The sequence below is a fragment of the Lipotes vexillifer genome, unplaced genomic scaffold (genome assembly GCF_000442215.2).
Source record: "Lipotes vexillifer unplaced genomic scaffold, Lipotes_vexillifer_v1.1 scaffold153, whole genome shotgun sequence".
NCBI classification, from domain to species: Eukaryota; Metazoa; Chordata; class Mammalia; order Artiodactyla; family Lipotidae; genus Lipotes; species Lipotes vexillifer.
In genome coordinates this window covers 3,642,728-3,663,575 of record NW_006774670.1, presented here as the reverse complement: position 1 = coordinate 3,663,575, position 20,848 = coordinate 3,642,728, and the positions used below count along the sequence as shown (strand labels likewise).

The 20,848-nt window shown below is 42.6% G+C and overlaps 1 protein-coding gene across 1 annotated transcript in view; it reads right to left on the bottom strand.

The window, feature by feature from the left end:
- PGM2 (phosphoglucomutase 2) overlaps positions 1 to 20,467 on the bottom strand; it is a 33,528-nt gene extending 13,061 nt beyond the window's left edge. The window contains exons 1-8 of the mRNA XM_007449428.1: positions 20,375 to 20,467; positions 16,451 to 16,618; positions 11,823 to 11,929; positions 7,407 to 7,491; positions 5,428 to 5,511; positions 5,114 to 5,307; positions 2,488 to 2,677; positions 902 to 999 (exon numbers count right to left, since the gene is read on the bottom strand). Coding sequence (XP_007449490.1) covers positions 902 to 999; positions 2,488 to 2,677; positions 5,114 to 5,307; positions 5,428 to 5,511; positions 7,407 to 7,491; positions 11,823 to 11,929; positions 16,451 to 16,618; positions 20,375 to 20,467 — 1,019 coding nt within the window. The remainder of the gene's footprint in view (positions 1 to 901; positions 1,000 to 2,487; positions 2,678 to 5,113; positions 5,308 to 5,427; positions 5,512 to 7,406; positions 7,492 to 11,822; positions 11,930 to 16,450; positions 16,619 to 20,374) is intronic.
- Between the last annotated feature and the right edge of the window lie 381 nt (positions 20,468 to 20,848).

Below are 20,848 nucleotides of genomic sequence, written 5' to 3'. Positions count from 1 at the left end.
AACTAGAGAAAGGCCCGCGCGCAGCAACGAAGACCCAATGCAGCCAAAAATAAATAAATAAATATATTTAAAAAAAAAAGATGCCCCCCAAGTATAATAGTTTGCATATCTCAATTTTCCGCTCAGCTTTGCTGATTCTGAGAGAGAGACTGCTGAGCATTCCTTAAGATCCAGGGCAGCATTCACACAGTCAGGATACCAGAGAACAGGCTTGCAGCTTATGTTCCTGTCTGTAGGTGGCTACAAGTACAACTCACGTTTCAGCATGTAGCACCTTAGCTTAAATTCCTAAAACGTGATATAGAATTGAATCTGTTTTGTTATAATCGAAAATCCTAACCCTTTGACAGCACCCCACCGTCTCCCAAACATCACATAGGCTGTTTGACACCCAAAACTGCTTTCACTTTCCCCCCCTTACCCACCACTGCTCTATACAAACTCTACAGTCGCACTTGTCTTAAGCATCGTCAGCGCCCCACAGGCATCTTCCCTGGTCTGTTCAACCTGAATTCAACATTGCTTTGAAGGTCCAGCTCCTCATCAAACCTTTTACCAAACGCTGAACTGTAAAGCCAGTGACAAAGTACTTTGCCCTCATTAGGCACTGAGTCATTAATTATAATAAAAGCAATGATAAAATGGGGGACGATAACAAATAGTAATTTCAATTCCAAATACATACTGGGCTGGTTTACTCTGCAATGTGCTTGCTGATTGTGTGGCCCCCGGATCAGTACTTGCTCTATGTTAAAGGATCTGACTGAGGTTAAGTGAGATATCATTTGCAAAATAAATGGGAAATATTTCCAAATAGGTCTGGTCTCTCCAGAAACATTTTACTGCCAAAGATGTCACCTTTTATATTTTCCATTATGTAGGTAATCACAATTAATTGTACCTGTCTTGCTTTTCTGCCACAGCAAGTCTGTCAGCATCTGGGTCGTTTGCTAAAACGATTTTGGCCGTGCTTTTGTCAGCCAAAGCAAAAGACAAAGTCTGAAAAAGAATAAGAGAAAAGATCATTCCAATCAAAAATTGAGCACAGGGCCTCTCTGGTGGTGCAGTGGTTAAGAATCCGCCGGCCAATGAAGGGGACACGGGTTCAAGCCCTGGTCCGGGAAGATTCCACATGCCGCGGAGCAACTAAGCCTGTGCGCCACAACTACTGAGCCTGTGCTCTAGAGCCCGCGAGCCACAACTCCTGAGCCTGCATGCCACAACTACTGAGCCCTTGTGCCACAACTACTGAAGCCCGCGTGCCTAGAGCCTGTGCTCTGCAACAAGAGAAGCCACCGCAATGAGAAGCCCGCGTACCGCAACCAAGAGTAGCCCCCGCTCACCACAACTAGAGAAAGCCCACGTGCAGCAACGAAGACCCAATGCAGCCAAATAAATAAATTAATTAATTAAAAATTTTAAAAATGCTTAAAAAAAAAAGAAAAAAGAATTGAGCACATTTCAGTCTTTAAAAATGTTCAGTTCTTTAAGAACTAAAAGAGGTCTTTTCCCAAACCGAGGCTGAATTTTATTTCTGGAGCTGGTCTTGGCTGGTCACATATTACTTTTTGAGTCAAAGGTCAGATAATGACAGCATCAACACATGACCCACACGTGCCCATGAGATTAGCCCCACATCTGATAGTGTGTGTGGCTGGACTGGTATTTCCAGGCCTGGGCCTGTGGTCAACCTAACAGACAACGCAAAATAAACCAACTCTCTGGATATCATTGTTACCCGAACCTTTAAAAAGACTAAAAGGACCCATAATTTAAATGGTACTTCTTCGTATCAGAAAAATATCAATTGAGGAATAAAAATCATGTGATAAATTTCCATTCTATTACTGTTTCTTTTTGGCATTAAGAAGAACAGTAAATTAACTTAAAATTAAATTGATTAAATTGAATGTAAAGTATTGTTTTAAGTTTGCGAGCAATTTCAGCTCTCACATCCTGATGCTAAGACATCTGATTTGAAAGTTCCTTTAAGAAATGGATGACTGGGCTTCCCTGGTGGCGCAGTGGTTAAGAATCCACCTGCCAATGCAGGGGACATGGGTTCGAGCCGTGATCTGGGAAGATCCCACATGCCGTGGAGCAACTAAGCCCGTGCGCCACAACTACTGAGCCTGTGCTCTAGAGCCCATGAGCCATAACTACTGAGCCCGCGTGCCTAGAGCCTGTGCTCCACAACACGAGAGGCCACCGCAATGAGAAGCCCATGCACTGCAATGAAGAGTAGCCCCCGCTCGCCACACTAGAGAAAGCCCTTGCGCAGCAATGAAAACCCACTGCAGCCAAAAATAAAATTAAAAAAAAAAAAGAATTTAAGAAATGGATGACGAATAAATATAAATATTTCCAATGATGAAATTACTTTTTTGCTCAGCACAATGAAAATGCACAAAAACATTTTACTCAAGAGTAATAGTTTTGAATTATATTTAAGGTAAATTCTATAATTAAAAAAAAAATCAGGTTTACCAAGACACCTTTACCCTCTTCAGGATTTGGGTATCTCACTGTTGGGAACTCAGGATCAGGATCCTTCTGTTCGGGAACAGCCTCGGGAGGAACAAAGTCAAAAGCTTTGAAAGCCGACTGCACGAAGCTGTGACCCACGCCATGGACGGAGGTGTGCACAAACTTCACCTTGGTCTCCCTGTTCACAGCCCTTGAATCAGACACATGGAGAATGATAAAATATGCAAATATGGCTCTCAAAACTGGAAGGACTGCAAAATATCAAGGAACCAGATTCCTAAGAATGTAAGGTATCAAAGTAATAAGAATGTATAAGACAACTGAGTACCTTTCTAATTCCATTAAAAAAAGAAAACTTATTCACTTTCTTTCAAACATACACCCTCCCCCAACACATTCAAGTTTTAAATTTTACTCTGTAGTTATTTTCCGCAAATCTGCTTACTTGTGGATGTTATTTCACGCTACAGTTTTCACAGCTGGCCCAGTGGCAGTACCCACCCGTGGCAGTGCCAGTGAATACTCTTTACTAGCTTCACACGTTTCAAAGTGTCCCTTTTAACACAATGTGATGGAACATCCCATACATGGATGCATAAAAAATAAAACATTTTCTTTGTCAAGTAACAATCCTGTTTGGCAGAGTACCCTGATCTAGGGACTTAATGTAGAATAAAAATGTACATCAAAATTAAGAGCAGATTTCTCTCCAGACCCCAAGCTTGGGGAGAATCTTTAAGAAAGCATCTCTTGTGATCCAGGCTGCGGGGAAGTGAACATCCACCACCATGGGAGGGACACAAAACTCCACCCAGATGTTTCTCCCCCATCACCCCTAAAGGACAAAAGCCCTAATCTGTAGGGGAAAGGGCAGCAACACCATAGCCAGAGGAGATGTTGGACAAGGATGCATGATTTATAACCAATCTGAAGATGAATAAAATATTAACATACCTTAAAAAAAAAGAAAAAAAATTAACAGCAGAAGTTATAGAAAGGTAAGCACAAGATGTTAAAAAATTCCAATGATCTGACTGCTAGATTCTTAGGTTACTGTCCACTTCTTTTGGCAATGAATAAATGAACAAGGTCTTCCTTAAGACAGTAGTAGTTTAAAACAAACATACCCTTGAAAATAAAATGCATCTAGAAAAATAAATATGCAAGATCAGTGAGAACAAATCTGGAAAAAATCTCTTAGATATTAAAGTGAATTATAAAGCTATCACGATTAGAACAGTTTAGGCCTACATATATAAAGGCAGGTTAAAGGAACAGAATAGAGTCCAGAAGTTGATCCAATTTGAAATGGGAAATATATATGAGAAGCAGTAAGGCTTAGTGCTTAACATGATTTAGAGACAGACTCTAAATCTTGGAGCTCTGCCACTTACAAGCTGTGTGACTATTGGTTATTTTCTTAACCTCTCTGTGTCACAGTTTTCTCATCTATAACATGGCAATACACCAGAACCTACCCTCAGCATTACCGTGATGATTAAAATGAGATTAAATTAATTAGTACAAGTGAAGGGACTGTAGCAGTTATCTGATACATAATAAGCACTCATAAATCATGTTAGAAATTGTTAGATTAAAGGTGATACTTCCAATCAGTCAAAGAAAAAGAGATTCTTTAGTTTAATATGTTGTTACAATTGCAACTTTTTAGAAAGAACCTAATCTGCTTTCCTACTTTATGCTTCATACAAAATTAAAAATCACCAACAACTCAAAAGATTTAAACATTGCAAAATGTAAACATGAAAGCCAACGCAAAACAAGAGTTGTGCTTTTTTTAAAAAATAATCTTGGTATAGTGAAACCTATCTATAGTGACACAAAACCCAGGAATCAGAAATTAAGAGTTTCAATGAAAAAGTCCAAAGGTAACAACAGAAGGGAAAACAATATTTGAAATAAATGAAGCCTAGTTTTCTGTACAAGCAAAGAGGTTTTACAAATGCAAAAGAGGAACAAATACATAGAAAAATATAGGTTAAGTAAATATTAAAAATATTCATAATTAAAGAATGCAAATAAAGTTAGGTATTACTTTCATGCAGCAAATTGGGAAAGAGGAGAAATTTAATACTTAGCATAGGTAAGAATGTGTGGATCATATACTATTATCATATACTGTTGGTGGGGATCTCAGCTAGTGTAACGTTTCTGGAGAGCAATTTGTTAACCGTTATTAACTTTGTAAATGCATATATAATTCTGATGCCTGCAATGTATCTTATGAATACACTTGTGCACACACACACACACACAAATATATGCATATATATGTATATACACATATACATATACATGAATCTACAACAGAGGTTAGCAGCCGTGGCCTGTGGGCCAGCCACCTACTTTTGTAAATAACATTTTTTGGAACACAGCTATGTTTGCATGTGTTCATTTCTGTATGATCTATGGCTGCTTTCCTACAACAGCAGAGTTGGGTAGTTGTAACACAGTGGCTCACAAAGCACAAAATATTCGCTATCTGTCTTTCTAAGAAAAGCTGCCAGCCCCTCATCTATAGCCTCTAAAGTCAGATGCAGCTACAGTATATGTACCAACTGAGGAGAAAATTTAATGAAAACAGAATTTGGCTAAATCCATTTACCTGTGAAAACAGTATTTTTTAAGGTCTTCAAAGTAGTCCTTATTGATGGAAGCACTTGGGTCATGAAACAGTGGACTGCCATTGATTACAGAATCGTCCCAAGCTTGAGGCCATGGCTCTAGATTTTCTTCAATAGCCTGGGAAATCCCTTTATCATGAGGAGAGATGATCTGAGCCCCATTATCCCAGTAGACCTGGAGAATGCAGGAACACAGCCAGATGGTTTACAGTTCATCCATTCCCTATGCTCCCAAACCATAAAGGCATAGGATTCATAAAGAAGGCCATAAGTGTGGAGAGAAAAATAAAAATACCTTGTAACCATTATCCTGCTTTGGATTGTGAGAGGCAGTTATCATGATTCCAGCGCAAAGTTTCAAATGTGATACTGTGTAGGGCTGTAATACAGTAGGAAAGGAGAACAGTTTTAAATAAAAAATTAGATATACTTAAAAGGTCTATCATATATTGTACCGTGTTCCCTTTTAATAAACATCATATATAAACATCATATTGTGTCATACAATAGTTTTGTGCCACATCCAAGTAGTACACTCTGACTACCTTTAGAACTCACTCACTGCTCAAAATTCAAATAAGAAAGGTGAGTATTTTCCTAGGTGTCTTCTTATTCTGTCTTCTCCTTGGTACAGCTAGAAAACTCTCCAAACAATATGATGGTCTGATTCTCCACTGCACATTCTTTTAAGCCGTCTGCTTGGGACAGCAGCTTATGGACTCAGTTTATTCCCTCCAACTGCTTCCTCTGTTCTTCTTCCCCTGATTTGCTTTTTTTTTTTTTTTTTTTTTTTTTTTGTGGTCCGCGGGCCTCTCTGTTGTGGCCTCTCCCGTTGCGGAGCACAGGCTCCGGACGCGCAGGCCCAGCGGCCACGGCTCACAGGCCCAGCCGCTCCGCGGCACGCGGGATCCTCCCGGACCGAGGCACGAACCTACATCCCCTGCATCGGCAGGCGGACTCCCAACCACTGCGCGACCAGGGAAGCCCCCCTGATTTGCTTTTAAGAAAAAGGTTGCGGAAAATGTGGGAGAAACGGAGAGAGCTCTCACAGCTTGTCATTTATCTCCCACTCCAGGTCTGATTACCCCTCTCTTGCATCTCTACTTAGCTCCCATCTTTACAAGACTACTCCCCCAAATGGGGAGAGGGTAGGCTTATGCGCCCCGTGGCTGCACATGAGATTTACTCTACACAGGCATCCTGAGATTCTACCTGCCTGTCTGCTTCCACCCTCCCACCAAGAACCACTGTGGTCACTTGTCCCCCCTAGGAGTTATCTCACATTCCCCAGGTTTCCTGGAGCAAAGAAAAAGGGAGGATCACTCCACTACGTGGGCAAATGACCATGAGACACTCATTTAATTCATGTCTGATATAAAAGTAATAGCTATCAACACTTATATACTACAGAAGACCAATGATGCTTGAATACATTGCAATTTTTCCATCAAACAATAAAACTTGAACCACATCTGGATGCGACACTGCATGCCTACTGGGATATTTACAATCTAGGAGGTGCTGCACCTACCTGTCAGTGCACTAGAGACAGTAAACACAAAGCTAGTGGAGCTTACTTTTTTATTTACATACTCTCATTTCTACTTGATGGAACTAACTGCATTCAAACCATGTTTTTGGTTTAGTATCTAAAAACATTTATGCTTAGCATCTGGCTCCACTCTTAACAGTTCTATCTACTTAAAAGCAACAGCTGTCACAATCCCTATTGTCCTTTTCTTTAGATTCTGCTACAGTTAAGAATTTGATAAAACCTTACTAAAACATGCCAAGTATGCTTCTTATACTGGCCATGAATAGGATTTAGAATGACACATTTATATAAAAAGTTGGTGCACCAACTTGTCAAAAATTTTCAAGATAAGACATGGTTTGAGTTGAATTCAGATTTAGACCCAAGAAGTTTCCTAATTGTGATAGCTGGGAAAAAAGAATACAAACCAAATTAAAAAGCAAACAGACAGACAAACAAAAGACATTTTGCTAACTAGCTAAAATATCCTTCGAATGCAAGTAAAAGAAAAACTGCACTAAAAAAAAGCAATTTGGATGAATCATAAGTTGAATACCAGAGAATATTACTAGGACGTGGGAGAAACATTCCTAGAGAGGAGGGAGAATTCCTGATAAAAGGCAAGGAGCCCTTCTATCTTTCAAACACCTGAATCCCAAGAGCACTGAAGACTGTAAAACTAGGCCATGTCCCATCTCTGATTCCATGACAGGAAATTAGAAGAGGAAAGAGTTACTTACCACAAAGGGGGTTGGGGTTATATCCGAAAAGAGGTACACAGGAATCCCCTGGCTGATAAACGTAGTTGCAGCAAGTCGGGCGAATCTGGAAATGCAGAGTGATGGGGGAGAAAAGGAAAGTAGAGCCGTCAGGACCGTGGGTGACAATAAAGAAGGAAATGAAGGTCCAACCATTTCTTTAGACTGAGAACAGCAGCCAGGTTGAAGAAAACGTTTATTTTACTTCTGCTGGCAGAGAACATTAAGGCTGGAGGAAACTTAGGAGTCATCTCACTCCACCCCTTTGTTTTACAGAAATGGGACTAAAGCCAAGAAAGGACATATGACTTGTCCCATGTCCACGAGCCACTCAGCGGCTGACCCAGGCCTGCACCCAAGTCTCTCAGCTCTCTTCCATCTCAGGGGGTCTCAGCGGAGGGCGATGCTGCCCCCACAGGACATTTGAATCATCTGGAGACATTTTTGGTTGTCATCAGGGTAGAGCGCTAGTGGCAGCTAGTGGACGGAGGCCAGGGATGCTGTTCATCATCCCACAATGCACAGGGCAGTGCCCACAACAAAGAGTTATCTGGCCCAGTACCAAGTCACTTGGCAACAGTGCAGGGATGGAGAAACCTGAGTCTAAAGCTGTCACTATCCAGTGTATGCCATGAAGACTCGTATTTGATTCGATGCTGTCCTCTACAAAACATACGGCACATTGGCATGTGTGTGTATGTGATATACGTGTAACACATATATGCATCTGACATGTATATGACATATATACATCTTGGCTCCATTCAGCCCTTGGAATAAGACTTAAATCTTTGACACTTTGACATATTTCTCAACTTCCACAGCACCTGACTTAGGGCAGGACATAGAACAAGGCACTGGGTCTTTCTTCATGCATGGATTAAAGTACTCCATCACAATAACTGAGCAATTTACTTCCAAAGAACACCACCACACTATTACAGGATTAAACAAACAAAATATTTGATCATTCTCCCAAATAGTTCTTGAGCACTAACTTCATGGAGCACTATTTCGGGAGCTGGCTGGGGCAAAAAGAGATCTTTAACAACTCGAGCGTCAAAATTCCTAGGACCAATAGTAATACGAAAATGATTCTGACAATTAAAAAAAAAAAACCTCTACATAGGGGAAAGTCATAAAAATAACAAAATTTAGCAAAAACAACTTAACTAAAAATCTGAATTAAATCCACACTGTATTCACTAGAAGGTACTGAGTCACTTTTACCCTCATGAAATGTGTAGCATGTGTTCAGGCTGACTTTAAAGGTGCTTTCTTAAAGTTGGCAAAGGAGACACTCAACATACCTACGATATATACATGATATATATGAATTAAGTTACAAATGTGCATGAAAAAAGATTCAGTGTGTTCTTTGCATGTATTTAACAGTTATTGCTTATGTTTCCCACCAGATGTTTAAAATTGTAAGATTAAAGAACTAATCAACATTTCCTTAGGTAAAATTCTGAGACTGCAATAGTTTCCGACTCTTTAAGAAAATGTCGGGCTTCCCTGGTGGCGCAGTGGTTAAGAATCCGCCTGCCAATGCAGGGGACATGGGTTCGAGCCCTGGTCTGGGAAGATCCCACAGGCCACAGAGCAACTAAGCCCGTGCGCCACAACTACTGAGCCTGTGCTCTAGAGTCCGTGAGCCACAACTACAGAAGCCCACGTGCCTAGAGCCTGTGCTCCGTAACAAGAGAAGCCACTGCAACGAGAAGCCCGCACACCGTAACGAAGAGTAGCCCCCGCTCGCCACAACTAGAGAAAGTCTGTGCACAGCAACGAAGACCCACTGCAGCCAAAAATAAATAAAATAAATAAGTAAATTAAAAAAAAAAAGAAAATGTCCATTTCCTCATCATGAGTGTTTTACTATATACTGGTTAGTAATTGTTACAACCTCTAAATATCTTGCTTGCTGTAGGTGACAGACAGCAACCCTGAGCTCCACTCCATCCCATTCTATCAAACTCTGAGACCTGAACCATAAACAAATAGAATCAGTAACATTGGTCACTTTAAGGAACTGATATGGCCCCAAGGCCAGAGCAAGAAACAGCTGCACTTTAATTGACAATGTTAACATATATGAAAGATGTGTCAACCTGAAGCAGGGTAGTCAGCCTAAGGAGAAGAAATTTAGAAGCTAAACAGGCAGTTATCCACATATATGCACTGTGCATGCTTTGACCAGAGGGTCTGACCTGCTGGTAAAGCATGCTTATGATGTAATTCTCACTGTAAATTCACTAACTGAAATTGACAAACTGATATTCTGAGGTTTATACTACATTACTCTCTTGTGAATGTAGTTCATAAGCATCAGTCCTTGAGAGATACAGCTTCTCTCTTGCTTTATTGACAAAAATCACATTTTTGAGCCTGCAGCTGAAGACCCAATATTTTATATCACCCTGAGTTCAGCCTAGGAGCTGATGTCATCTGGTATTGTGCCCTGGCCATGCTCCCTTCCTCACAGCCACACATTTGTTCCCATTAATGCTTCTCTCTTAGACTAGAAGCTACTGAGAAGCAAAGATTAGGACTCTATGAATTCATCCAGCACTGTAAAGTTATGAGACTTTTCATTAATATTAAACATTGGTATGTTCTTCCAATCTAAGAAACTACTAATACTTACACTCTGGAAAGATTTAAAAACTTCAACATAATAGAGGAAGTGTTCAAGTAAAAAAGAGGGTCATATAATGTGATTTAAGAGCAGTGATTGGCAAACTCCAGCCCATTTTGTAAATAAAGTTCTACTGGAACACTGCCATGCCCATTCAGTCATGAATTGTTCATGGCTGTTTTTTCTTTTTTTTTTTTTGTGGTACGCGGGCCTCTCACCGCCGCGGCCTCTCCCGTTGCGGAGCACAGGCTCCGGATGGGCAGGCTCAGCGGCCACGGCCCACGGGCCCAGCCGCTCCGCGGCACGCGGGATCCTCCCAGACCGGGGCACGAACCCGCGCCCCCCGCATCCGCAGGCGGACTCCCAACCACTGCGCCACCAGGGAAGCCCCATGGCTGTTTTTATGCTACGTGGCACAGTTCAGTGGTTGTGACAGAGACTGTGCAGCCCACAGTGTATAAGATATTTACTATTTGCCCTTTAGAGAAAGTTTGCTAACCCCTGGTGTCAGCCTCTTTATGTTTAAATTGTGTTGCCTTCTCTCACTTTATGATATTAGAGCAAAGAGATAAAAATACATACTTTACAGGTTTGGTGAGGGCTAAATGAGTGAATACCTAGGTGCCTAACTCACATTCAGCACTGAAATGATTCTATCACCATCACCACCACCATCACCATCACCACCTCCACCACCACCTCCTTCACCACCAGCACCACCATCACCATCACCACCAGCTCCTCCACCACCACCATCACCACCACCTCCCCCACCACCACCACCACCTCCCCCCCCACCACAACCATCACCATCACCACCACCTCCTCCATCATCACGACCACCACCACCACCATCACTACCACCTCTTCAACCATCACCACCACCGCCGCTATCATCACCACCACTATCATCACCACCTCCACAACCACGACCATTGTATATTTATCCATGTAACTCTGGGGACTGTCACTCATTTGTGAACACATCTTCTATTGTAGACAGAGTGGAAAGAGCCTGAAGAAAGGAGCTAGGAGCACTGATTCAAATCCTGACAGCCACAGACCTGTTTTGTGACCTTGGGAAAGTCACGTAACATTTTGTTTTCTCACCTGTGAAGTGAGAAGTTTGGCAGAGCCGATCTTCTAGACTTACAGTATTGTATAATCCCATCTCCTCCATCACCATCACCTCCTCCACCACCCCCCCACCACCACCACCATCACCACCACCACCACCATCACCACCACCTCCCCCACCACCACCTCCTCCACCTCCTCCATCACCATCACCTCCTCCACCACCTCCCCACCACAACCATCACCACCACCACCTCCTCCACCACCATCACCACCATCATCTGCCTACATCTACATGAGACAGTCTCATTGGTTTGGGAATGTTACAAGAATGCAGCTTGCAATGGGCATTTAAGAATGGGAAGGAGCTCCTGAGGCTTATAAATAGCGGAAGAAAAAAAATTTTCATAAAAGGAAGAAAGTGAGAGGGAGAAATAATATTGCCAGTTTAAAAAATTACCTTAGATAGGTAATAAGTTCTACATTGTCTAAATAATTTTATCTTCTTAACCCAAACATAAAACCAGAATTCTTAAAAGTTGCAAAAGAATCTACCCATCAGTTTCATAGTTAAGCAATGTAGCTGACAAACATATTTAAAGTCAACATATTGAAATGGTGATTACACCTAAAACTACAAAATACACTACAAAAAAAGTTTCCAAAATATCTTTACATACCTTCTGCTGTTGCCTCCACTTGCTGGATGGGCTCGAGCATCATAGCTGATCACAACACCTCTTTGCTTAAGGTCACTGAATTGTTTTTCCAGGTATCTACAAAATCCCTAAAAAATACCCCATGGATTCAAAGAGTACACTATATGTTCTAACACACACACTATATATATATTATATATATACTAAACAATAGGAAAATAACAGCTTTATTTCTTTTCTATCTGTATGTATCAGGTAATGTGTTGGACACTTAGTATTTATTATCACTAATCCCAGATCAACTTGGCCAAGAAACCTCATTTTACAGGTGGAAAAGCTAGAACTCAGAGACTCGGTGACTTGCCCAGTTTCAGACACATGAATAGCAGAGCCGAGATTTGTGCCTGGGTCTGGTTAGCGGTGGTTCAGTGCTGGGTTAAAAGCACACAGACTCTGTGGGCTTGTACTCTACCCCCACCTACAAGCAAATGGCAAGTTCCTTAATCTCTCAGTGCCTCAGTTTCCTCTTCTGTAAAATGGGAATAACAATAGTACCTACTTCAAAGGGCTGTACGAGGGCTAAATGAGTTAAAACATGCCAAGTGCTGAGAATCCGACACCAAGGAAGCACTGTGTGTTTGCTGTTATGAGCATTATTTTTACTGTCATTTTTCTTCAAAGCCTGTATTCATTTTACAGTAGGCTAAAATGTCTGAGGACAGGGAAGTGTTTCAGACATTTCCACCTGCCCTGTACATCAGTAGGTAAAAGAAATTCGACAGTTAAGATTTCGACAGTTAACTGATCTAAATTTGTTCTGCTTGTGATACTGTTTTCAAGCAGGTAGGTCTTAAGGAGGCTCTATCAGTCCACCATTATACAAATTAAAATTGTGCAGAGTTTGGGCTATTCCCACCTGCCTAGAAATGGTGGAACACACAATTCCTGCATCTTAGTGGGTGCAATAACATCACATCAGTCTGAAATATAGAAGATTAGAAAACAGTGAACTTTGAATTCAAGAGGTTTAGATTACTGGACAAAATAGGTTTTATTACAGAACAAAAAAAGAACTCTGGTTGACTGGGTTATAATGATGGTTCATACTACTTATTTCACTTTGACTGAAGGAAGTCTTATAAAAAGTAATTGTAACTCTTATTTTTGGTAGGGCAATACGTCACAGCTTTGTTGCCAGAGTGATGCCAATTTAGAAAGCCTTCAGTTTTTCTTGTGCAAAAATATTGCATTGGGCATATCTTCTGAGGTTGAGGGATATGAGGTAATAAGAACACGTGTACTGGTTTTGTGGGGTCCCCTGAGGGTACGCAGATGCTCACACTCTAAGGCTTACAACAGTGACAGTGCTCTCTCCCTGGCCCAGGATGACCCCTGTGTGTGGCCCCAGTGCTCAAGGGGGGCAAAAAAACATTCAGCCTTAGTCTAAAATCCCTACCATCTCCAAATTGCTCTAAAAAACCCTGGGGCCTGCTGAGGCTGAGGACCTGAGAGCATGGCTAAGGGAAGGGGGCAGGATTTTTCCTGAGAAGAGACTCACTGAGGGATGGAAATATTATCATAGAGCGTAAGAAACAAACTTTATATACCTTCAAAGGGTCAAACTATGACCAATATGTAAAAGCTACAGAAAGATAGATTTGGCTCAAAATAAAGAAACCATTCTTTAATGAGAATGATCCAAAGACAGAATGGCTAATTCAGAAGACGAGTTCTCTATCACTGATGTGTAACGGCTCAGTTAAGTAACCTAAACGGAAACGATAACCTCTGTCACTGAGGCAAACAATACAAAAATTTCCCTCTAGTCTCTATTCTGGTTCCTAGTGGGTTGTTCTTGACTCACATGCATCTACTTCTTAAACACAACCAGATGAATTTGGGGGCACCAATAGGACGAGAGTTCACACCAGAGACCAGCAAGCACGGAGTTTTCAGATGACTCCAGGCTCCAAGCTGGCCCACGTGATGCCAAATGCAGCAGAGATGAGCTGTCCCCACTGAGCTCCACCCATGTTACAGATCTGTGAGCAAAATAAATCTTGTTGTTTAAGACTACTATGTTTTGCGTGATTTGTTGTATGCCCTAGTGACCAGAGCAGAGGGCAACCTTATCCATCAACGTGATCCCATGTTATCCATAAACCAGAACAGGATTCCCAGGCTCACTTTATTCTAAGCCTTCCCTCCAAAAAGATCTAGGGAGCCCTACTGCTTAACAGTAATGTGTTCCCAACTCTGTACCCTTATGCAAGAGTTCCTTCTTAGGGTTTTGCCAGAACTTGCCCAACTCTGCCTTTATGTTAGGAGGTACACATAAAGTACACGTAATCACCAGTAGTCAATTTTCCCAACATCTTCTTTCCTGGAATTAAAGTGACCTTCAATTTTAACAAGTCTAAGCAGTTGAAGAAACAGAACAATCTGTTCCACTTCATTTCCCTCATAAACAGAACTCTCGACACTCAGCATCAGCTGTTTTATCAAAGGCTTCATCTTTATTTCTAAAAGTTGGGTCTGGACTCTAAGAGTAAAATTCACAAATGAAGGCAAGGGAACTCGGCAATAATTACCACCTATGCTGTAAATTAAAACTAAATAGAACTAATAACTCTTGGCTATTCTGGCAGTTAGAAAAGCTTTTCAATGCTTACATCTGTACAACCATAACAAACATTAAAAGAACACAGGAGTTGGTCAGCTTAGTTGGTGGATTGGCACTGGAATGAAAGCTCCATGAGGAAATCTGTCTCTTTCAGTCATTATTATAGCCCTGATGCCTGGCACCCAATAAATCTCTGTTGAATGAATAAATGAACGAATGAATGAACTGCTGCATGAGTTTGAAAAGGTACTGCTTCAGCTGACTGTGCAAGCCTAACTTTATGGAGTAAACGTGTGATTCCCTGTGCCTAGGCAAACCCACAAGATTCATCCATAATTAAAACAAATTAGGTCTGTCAAATACAAAAGAAGCCTGGAGTTAAATTAATTAAACAAGGAGGCCACTGGACTGAGATGGCTTTAATGCCTTAGGAGCCTACTAAGCAAGCCAAAACCCAACCCTGTAAAAACCTCAAGGTTAAGAAATAGCAACTTACGGACAGCCAATCACAAACAGCCAGCAAGACTTTCCCAAATATGGCACCCACTTGAGCTGTAGCCAATCTATTAATTTCCTTGCTTTGCTTCTGCCTCTTCTCTATAAGTCTTTCCCCTAGTTCTTGTTAGTGGAACACTCGGAAGGGGAGCAGAATATGTGACCCCAAAACATGTCACTCTGGCATGTGGATCATTTTGAAATGAAGCCAATCAAGACCCAGCAGATTGAAGAAAAATTTTCATCTCTTCCTTAACTACCTAGAAGAATTTAGATATGGAGCCTGACCCAGAAAGGGAACTTTTTTTTTAAGTTAATTTTTATTTTTGGCTGCGTTGGGTCTTCGTTGCTGCACATGGGCTTTCTCTAGTTGTGGCGAGCAGAGGCTACTCTTTGCTGCGGTGCGCAGGCTTCTCATTGTGGTGGCTCCTCTTGTTGTAGAGCACAGGCTCTAGGCACGTGGGCTTCAGTAGTTGCAGCACGCACGCTCAGTAGTTGTGGCACACGGGCCCTAGAGCGCACAAGCTTCAGTAGTTGCAGCACAAGGGCTCAGTAGTTGAGGCGTGTAGGCTCTAGGGCATGTGGGCTTCAGTAGTTGTGGCACAAAGGCTCAGTAGTTGTGGCTCACGGGCTCTAGAGTACAGGCTCAGTAGTTGCGGTGCACGGGCTTGGTTGCTCTGCGGCATGTGGGATCTTCCCGGGCTAGGGATTAAACCTGTGTCCCCTGCATTGGCAGGCTGATTCTTAACCACTGTGCTACCAGGGAAGTCCAAAAGATAACTATTATCAGAGATAACTTTTAATCTGAAAGAGCTATCTATATGGCAGGCAAACATTAACTAGCAAACATCTGCTCTTCTACTGCCCTGTGAAAAATATAGCTATAAAAACACACATAGGGCTTCCCTGGTGGCGCAGTGGTTGAGAGTCCGCCTGCCGATGCATGGGACACGGGTTCGTGCCCCGGTCCGGGGGGATCCCACATGCCGTGGAGCGACTAGGCCCGTGGGCCATGGTCGCTGAGCCTGCGCGTCCGGAGCCTGTGCTCCGCAACGGGAGAGGCCACAACAGTGAGAGGCCCGCGTACCGCAAAAAAAAGAAAGTAAACAAAAAAACCAAAAAAACCAAAAAACCCCATATATATACACACACATATATGCATATATGTCTGTATATATAAATATACATATATATTTGAAAAGTCCTTCTATTGTCATTCTCCACTTTGAAGCCTCAACTGCTAAACCTACCCTTGTGTCTCATTGTCTTTATGAGGCTCCCATACGTATGTAATTAAATTTGTTTTCCCCTGTTAATCTGTCTTATGCCACTTTAATTAATAGACCAGCCAAAGAATCTGTAAGCGTAGAGGAAAAATTTTTTCTCCCCAGCAGCTCCTAACCAGTTTGGAATTGCCTGATTCAAACAGATTTTTGCTCAAATAAACTCTTAAACTTTTTAATATGCTTCAGTTTATCTTTTAGCACTAGGACTATGTTAAGAATAACTAAGAAATATAAAAATGTGGCACCTGTGTAGTCTGGATGATGGTCAAGTCATTCATACAAGAAATTCCTGCTCCCATAGCACCTCGGAGGCCAGCTGTCCCAAACTCCATTCGAGCCCCAAAACATTTTTGCAGTTCTTCTTTATTACCTTCTGCAATTAGTTGTTTCACTGACTCCAAAGTTAAAGGATTCTGCAAAACAGAAATGTACATACCAGGTGAATAACGTAATGAAAAATCAGAAATATAAGAAAAACCTCACGATAACTCTAGCCTACAGGAGAAAAAAATATATATATATTATAATATATGTATATGTATGTATTTGAAAAGCATATATACATGCATACATATACACGTAGAGGTTTTTCAATTTTCTGATGCTTTTAAAATTTGAAATATGAAGTTGGTCTTTTAAAAATTATAATGCATGATATTGTGATATAATAAGTTTTTATTTAGTTTTTGTTCCTAGTTCCTGGCAAAGAGGTCATAAAACCCTTGAAATTTCCTGAATGATTAGGATGAAAGGAGCATCTTTTGTTATTCATAACAAACCCGTTTCATCCATACCTGAGTTTATTCTACTGAGGTGACCCTTGGGAACCAACCAAGTGATTAGATAGCTGGAACTTTCAGCCCCACCCCCTGACTTCCAAGAAGGGGAGGTGCTGGAGATTAAGTTCAATCACCAATCATTTAATCAATCATGCCTATGTAGGGGCACTGAAGCTCTGCACTCCTTCCCACCATACTTTGCCCTATGGACCTCTTCCAACTGGCTGTTCTTGAGTTGTGTCCTTCATGATAAAATTGGTAATAGTAAGTAAAGTGCCTTCCTGAGCTCTGTGAGCTGTCCTCCAATTACCAAACCCAAGAAGGGGGTCACAAGACCCCTGGTTTATCACTGGTTGTTCAGAAGTAGAGGTGACAACCTGGGACTTTTGCGGGTATCTGAAGTGGGGACAATATTGTGGGACTAAGCCCTGAAGCTGGAGGGTCTGTGCTAACTCTGTACTGAGTTAAATTGTTGGACACCCAGTTGGTGTCCACAGAGAAATGGAAACTAGCACGGTGTGAAAAACTCACACATTTGGTGTCAGAAGTATTGTTGAGTAAAAGGAAATAGTTTTTCCTTTATAATGTAAGTATTATTTTCTTTCCTACAAAGGTAAGCAGTTTTGGAGAAATGGAATGAACATACAGGTTTTGGGATCTAACACTCAGAATGGAATCCCAGCAACACCACCACTCACCAACTCTATACTGTTGGGCAGATTATTTAGCTTCTTGAATTCTCAGTTTCCTCATCTCTAAAATGGGAACAATCTATAACCTTCCTTACAAGGTGGTTTTGAGGTGGTTTACATTAATTTAATGTAAAACACCTTTTTCTATCTGGCACCTAGTAATAATCAAATGTTCATTTTCTTCCCTAATGTCTTCAAAATTTCCCAGAGTATAGCATATATAATTTAAATCAACACCTTACTTTGGTAGTGTTTCATAAGTTGTACAATACTTTCACATACCTGGTCAAATTTGAATCTTGCAATGACTATAAGAGGCAGGCAAATAACAAAAACCCCATTTTATAGATGGGGAAGCCTCAGAGATTAAGTGTCCTGCTTAAACTGTATGTGTAAGCATTAACTTAGTACCTTTCATATTACATTAACTGCTTCAAACAGACACTCACATGAATCATTTAAGTTCATTTTAAATTGCCCTTTTTTTGTGCAATAGTTGCATAAAATGTTAAGCATGGAGAAAAATGACAATTACATTAATTCCACATCAAACTTTTAAATTAAGGATTCAGGGTAACAAAGAGTAAGTACTTTATATTCTGTCCTACAGTAATCACCTCAGTGGATGACCATGCAGGCAAAACATGGCCACATAATTAAACTTTGAAATGCTACTGCAATAAAACGCTGCCTTTTGGAATTAAGCCCACATTTTCAGATTGTTCCAGATTCAAAAGGAAACAAGTAAAAGCCCACCTTTTTGGTTAAAAGCAATAGCCACTGACCACAGAGCACAATCTGACCTATCAGATTGTTAGGTGCCTGCAAGTTAGGGCTCAGATCTGCAATGTAAAAGAGGTTCAATAAATACTTGCTGAGTGAATGAGAAAACAGAGACTTCAAGGTCACACCCAATATCTAGTGATTCTTTCATTCACAGTGTAGATTTGGAAAATCCTAACTGGCCTTTGATATCTATAAAAGACCTAATAGCTTGAGAGAAACCAAAGGAGGCAGAAAGATAAGAATAAAAAAATGAAGAGGTCAGCAGAGATCAGAGTCATACGTGGCAGTGACACATTTGTCAGCATCCAGAGGAACAGGGATGGAGGCCCAGTGGAAATGCTCAGAGGGTACCTGCTGGTGCCCCACCACCCTTGGGGCAATCAGACTACAGGGCTGCAATGCTTTTAGCTGGCAGGAAGTTCCCTCTGGGTGCCTGTTTCAAGCCAAAGGAAAAATTGAGAGAGGAAAGAACAAGAGGAGTGGTAGCAAAAAGATGAAAAGGACAACACCCCCTCACCTCTACCCAGTGGGGTACTCTCTCTGTATACAAAGATACAACATTTTGTGGAAATTGGGTTTTTATTTCTTCAAAGGGAAAGTTTTATGAAACTAATTCATTACCAACTATGGTTTCAAAAGATTTCTACTCACTGCCAGGTAGTGAGTTATCAGAAATGGAGACCTTTTCCTCCGCTAAAGAATTCACAAGAATTACAAAGAAAAACCACCCAAGGAGTTGCCAACAGCATCAGAAACACGACGTGCTGGCATTTCATGTGAAGTAGGGGGCCCGAGGGTGAACAGGAAGGCCTGGCCCCTGCAGAAAGGGCTTGTAATCTTCCTCACTGACTCAAATATTTCAAGTCTCCACTATTTCAGTGCACAGTAATGCACTGTGCAGGACTATGGGCCATGGAAGTTCGTGAATGAGTGCGCAGCACCGGCTATATGATTTGCTGGGGCCCAGTAACAAATAAACTCACAGGCAAGTGTTTTTGTTTTTGGCCAATCGCTAAGAGCTAAGAGGAAAAAGAACAGTCTGTTTAGGGAGAGTATTAGAAATAATTTACCCTTGGAAGCCAGGGAAGCCCTCTCTACATAAGCCACACTTAAGTTCAGACCTGAAACATAAGTAACGACATGAGAGACAAGTTCAGCAGAAGAGAGCTGAGAGGAACTTTCCGGGAATACAAACAGCGTGCACGACGTAACGAGTAGGAAACGAGAGACTCAGGTTAGAAAGGAGACAGCGAGTGATGTCCGGAGCTCGGTGCCTACTTCTCTGTTTGCTCCAACACCTAAGAGAGTGAAAAGCTAGGGTGCTGTGTCCAAGGGGTTCCCCCTTCTTCTCAGCAAAGTCTGAGACCTGAGAAAAACGCCTGAAGCCAAGCGGGTCCAACCGAAAGGATCCACGTTTGCAACCCAGCGCCTGGGAATGCTGCTCTGCCAAGTACCCGGGAGTTTGAGGAACAGGCGGGAACAAATAGGGGTCGGTGGGGGATGCACTGCGGACTGCAGCGGACGAACCCGCGGTCTGAGTGGCAGGAACGCGCGCTCGCCTCAATCAGACAAGACCCCCGAGCCCCGCCGCATTCAGACCAACCCCGCTCGCTGCCCCGCTCCCGAACTTGCAGTCCCCGCCCCCCGGATGGCTGATTTTGTCCCGGGACAACCTTCCCTGGACAAACTTCAAATGTGCCACAAACCAGCCACACCGACGAGGCCTGGCCGCCGCCGCGTTCTCCTCCTCGGTCTTCCGGCGGGACCAGCGCGGCCCCGCGGGGCGGAAGGGAGGGAAGGAAGGAAGCGCCTGCACCGGCTCTCGCCGCAGGAAAGGCGGCGCGGCGCCCGGGGAGCGGGCAGGGGGTCCTGCACCTCCTCCGGCCGCTCCCGGCCCCCCGGCGCCCTTCACCTTGTCCCATCGCAGCCACCGGGCCGTCTCCTGGCCCAGCCGGGCGTCCATGCCGGGGCCGCCGCCTCCCGAAGGCCCCGTCCCCGCCGCCATTCCTGCGCTGCCACCACCAAGTTCAAGAGGTGGCGAGATCGTCCTTCCGGCGGGGCGGGGGCGAGGCGGAGAGAACCGGCTCGGGAGCCACCCGTGTCCGGGAGGAAAATGACGTTCTCCGCCGGGCAGCAGCCTCCTTGCAGTGTACAGTTGCGCCTCTGCGGGCAGCGGGATAGAAGCGTGAGGTGGAAGTGGGCGTGCTGAAAGATCCCGAGGTCACCCCCATTCATACCACAGCTATTCATTCACTTCCTACTGTGCGCCAGGCGCCGGGTCAGGAGCTGGGATCCAAGCACGGGTAAGCCCAGAAAGGAGCCTAAAAGTTATGTAGAAATACTCTCAAAGAGTCAAGAATAACCGAGAAAAATCTTGAAAAAGAAG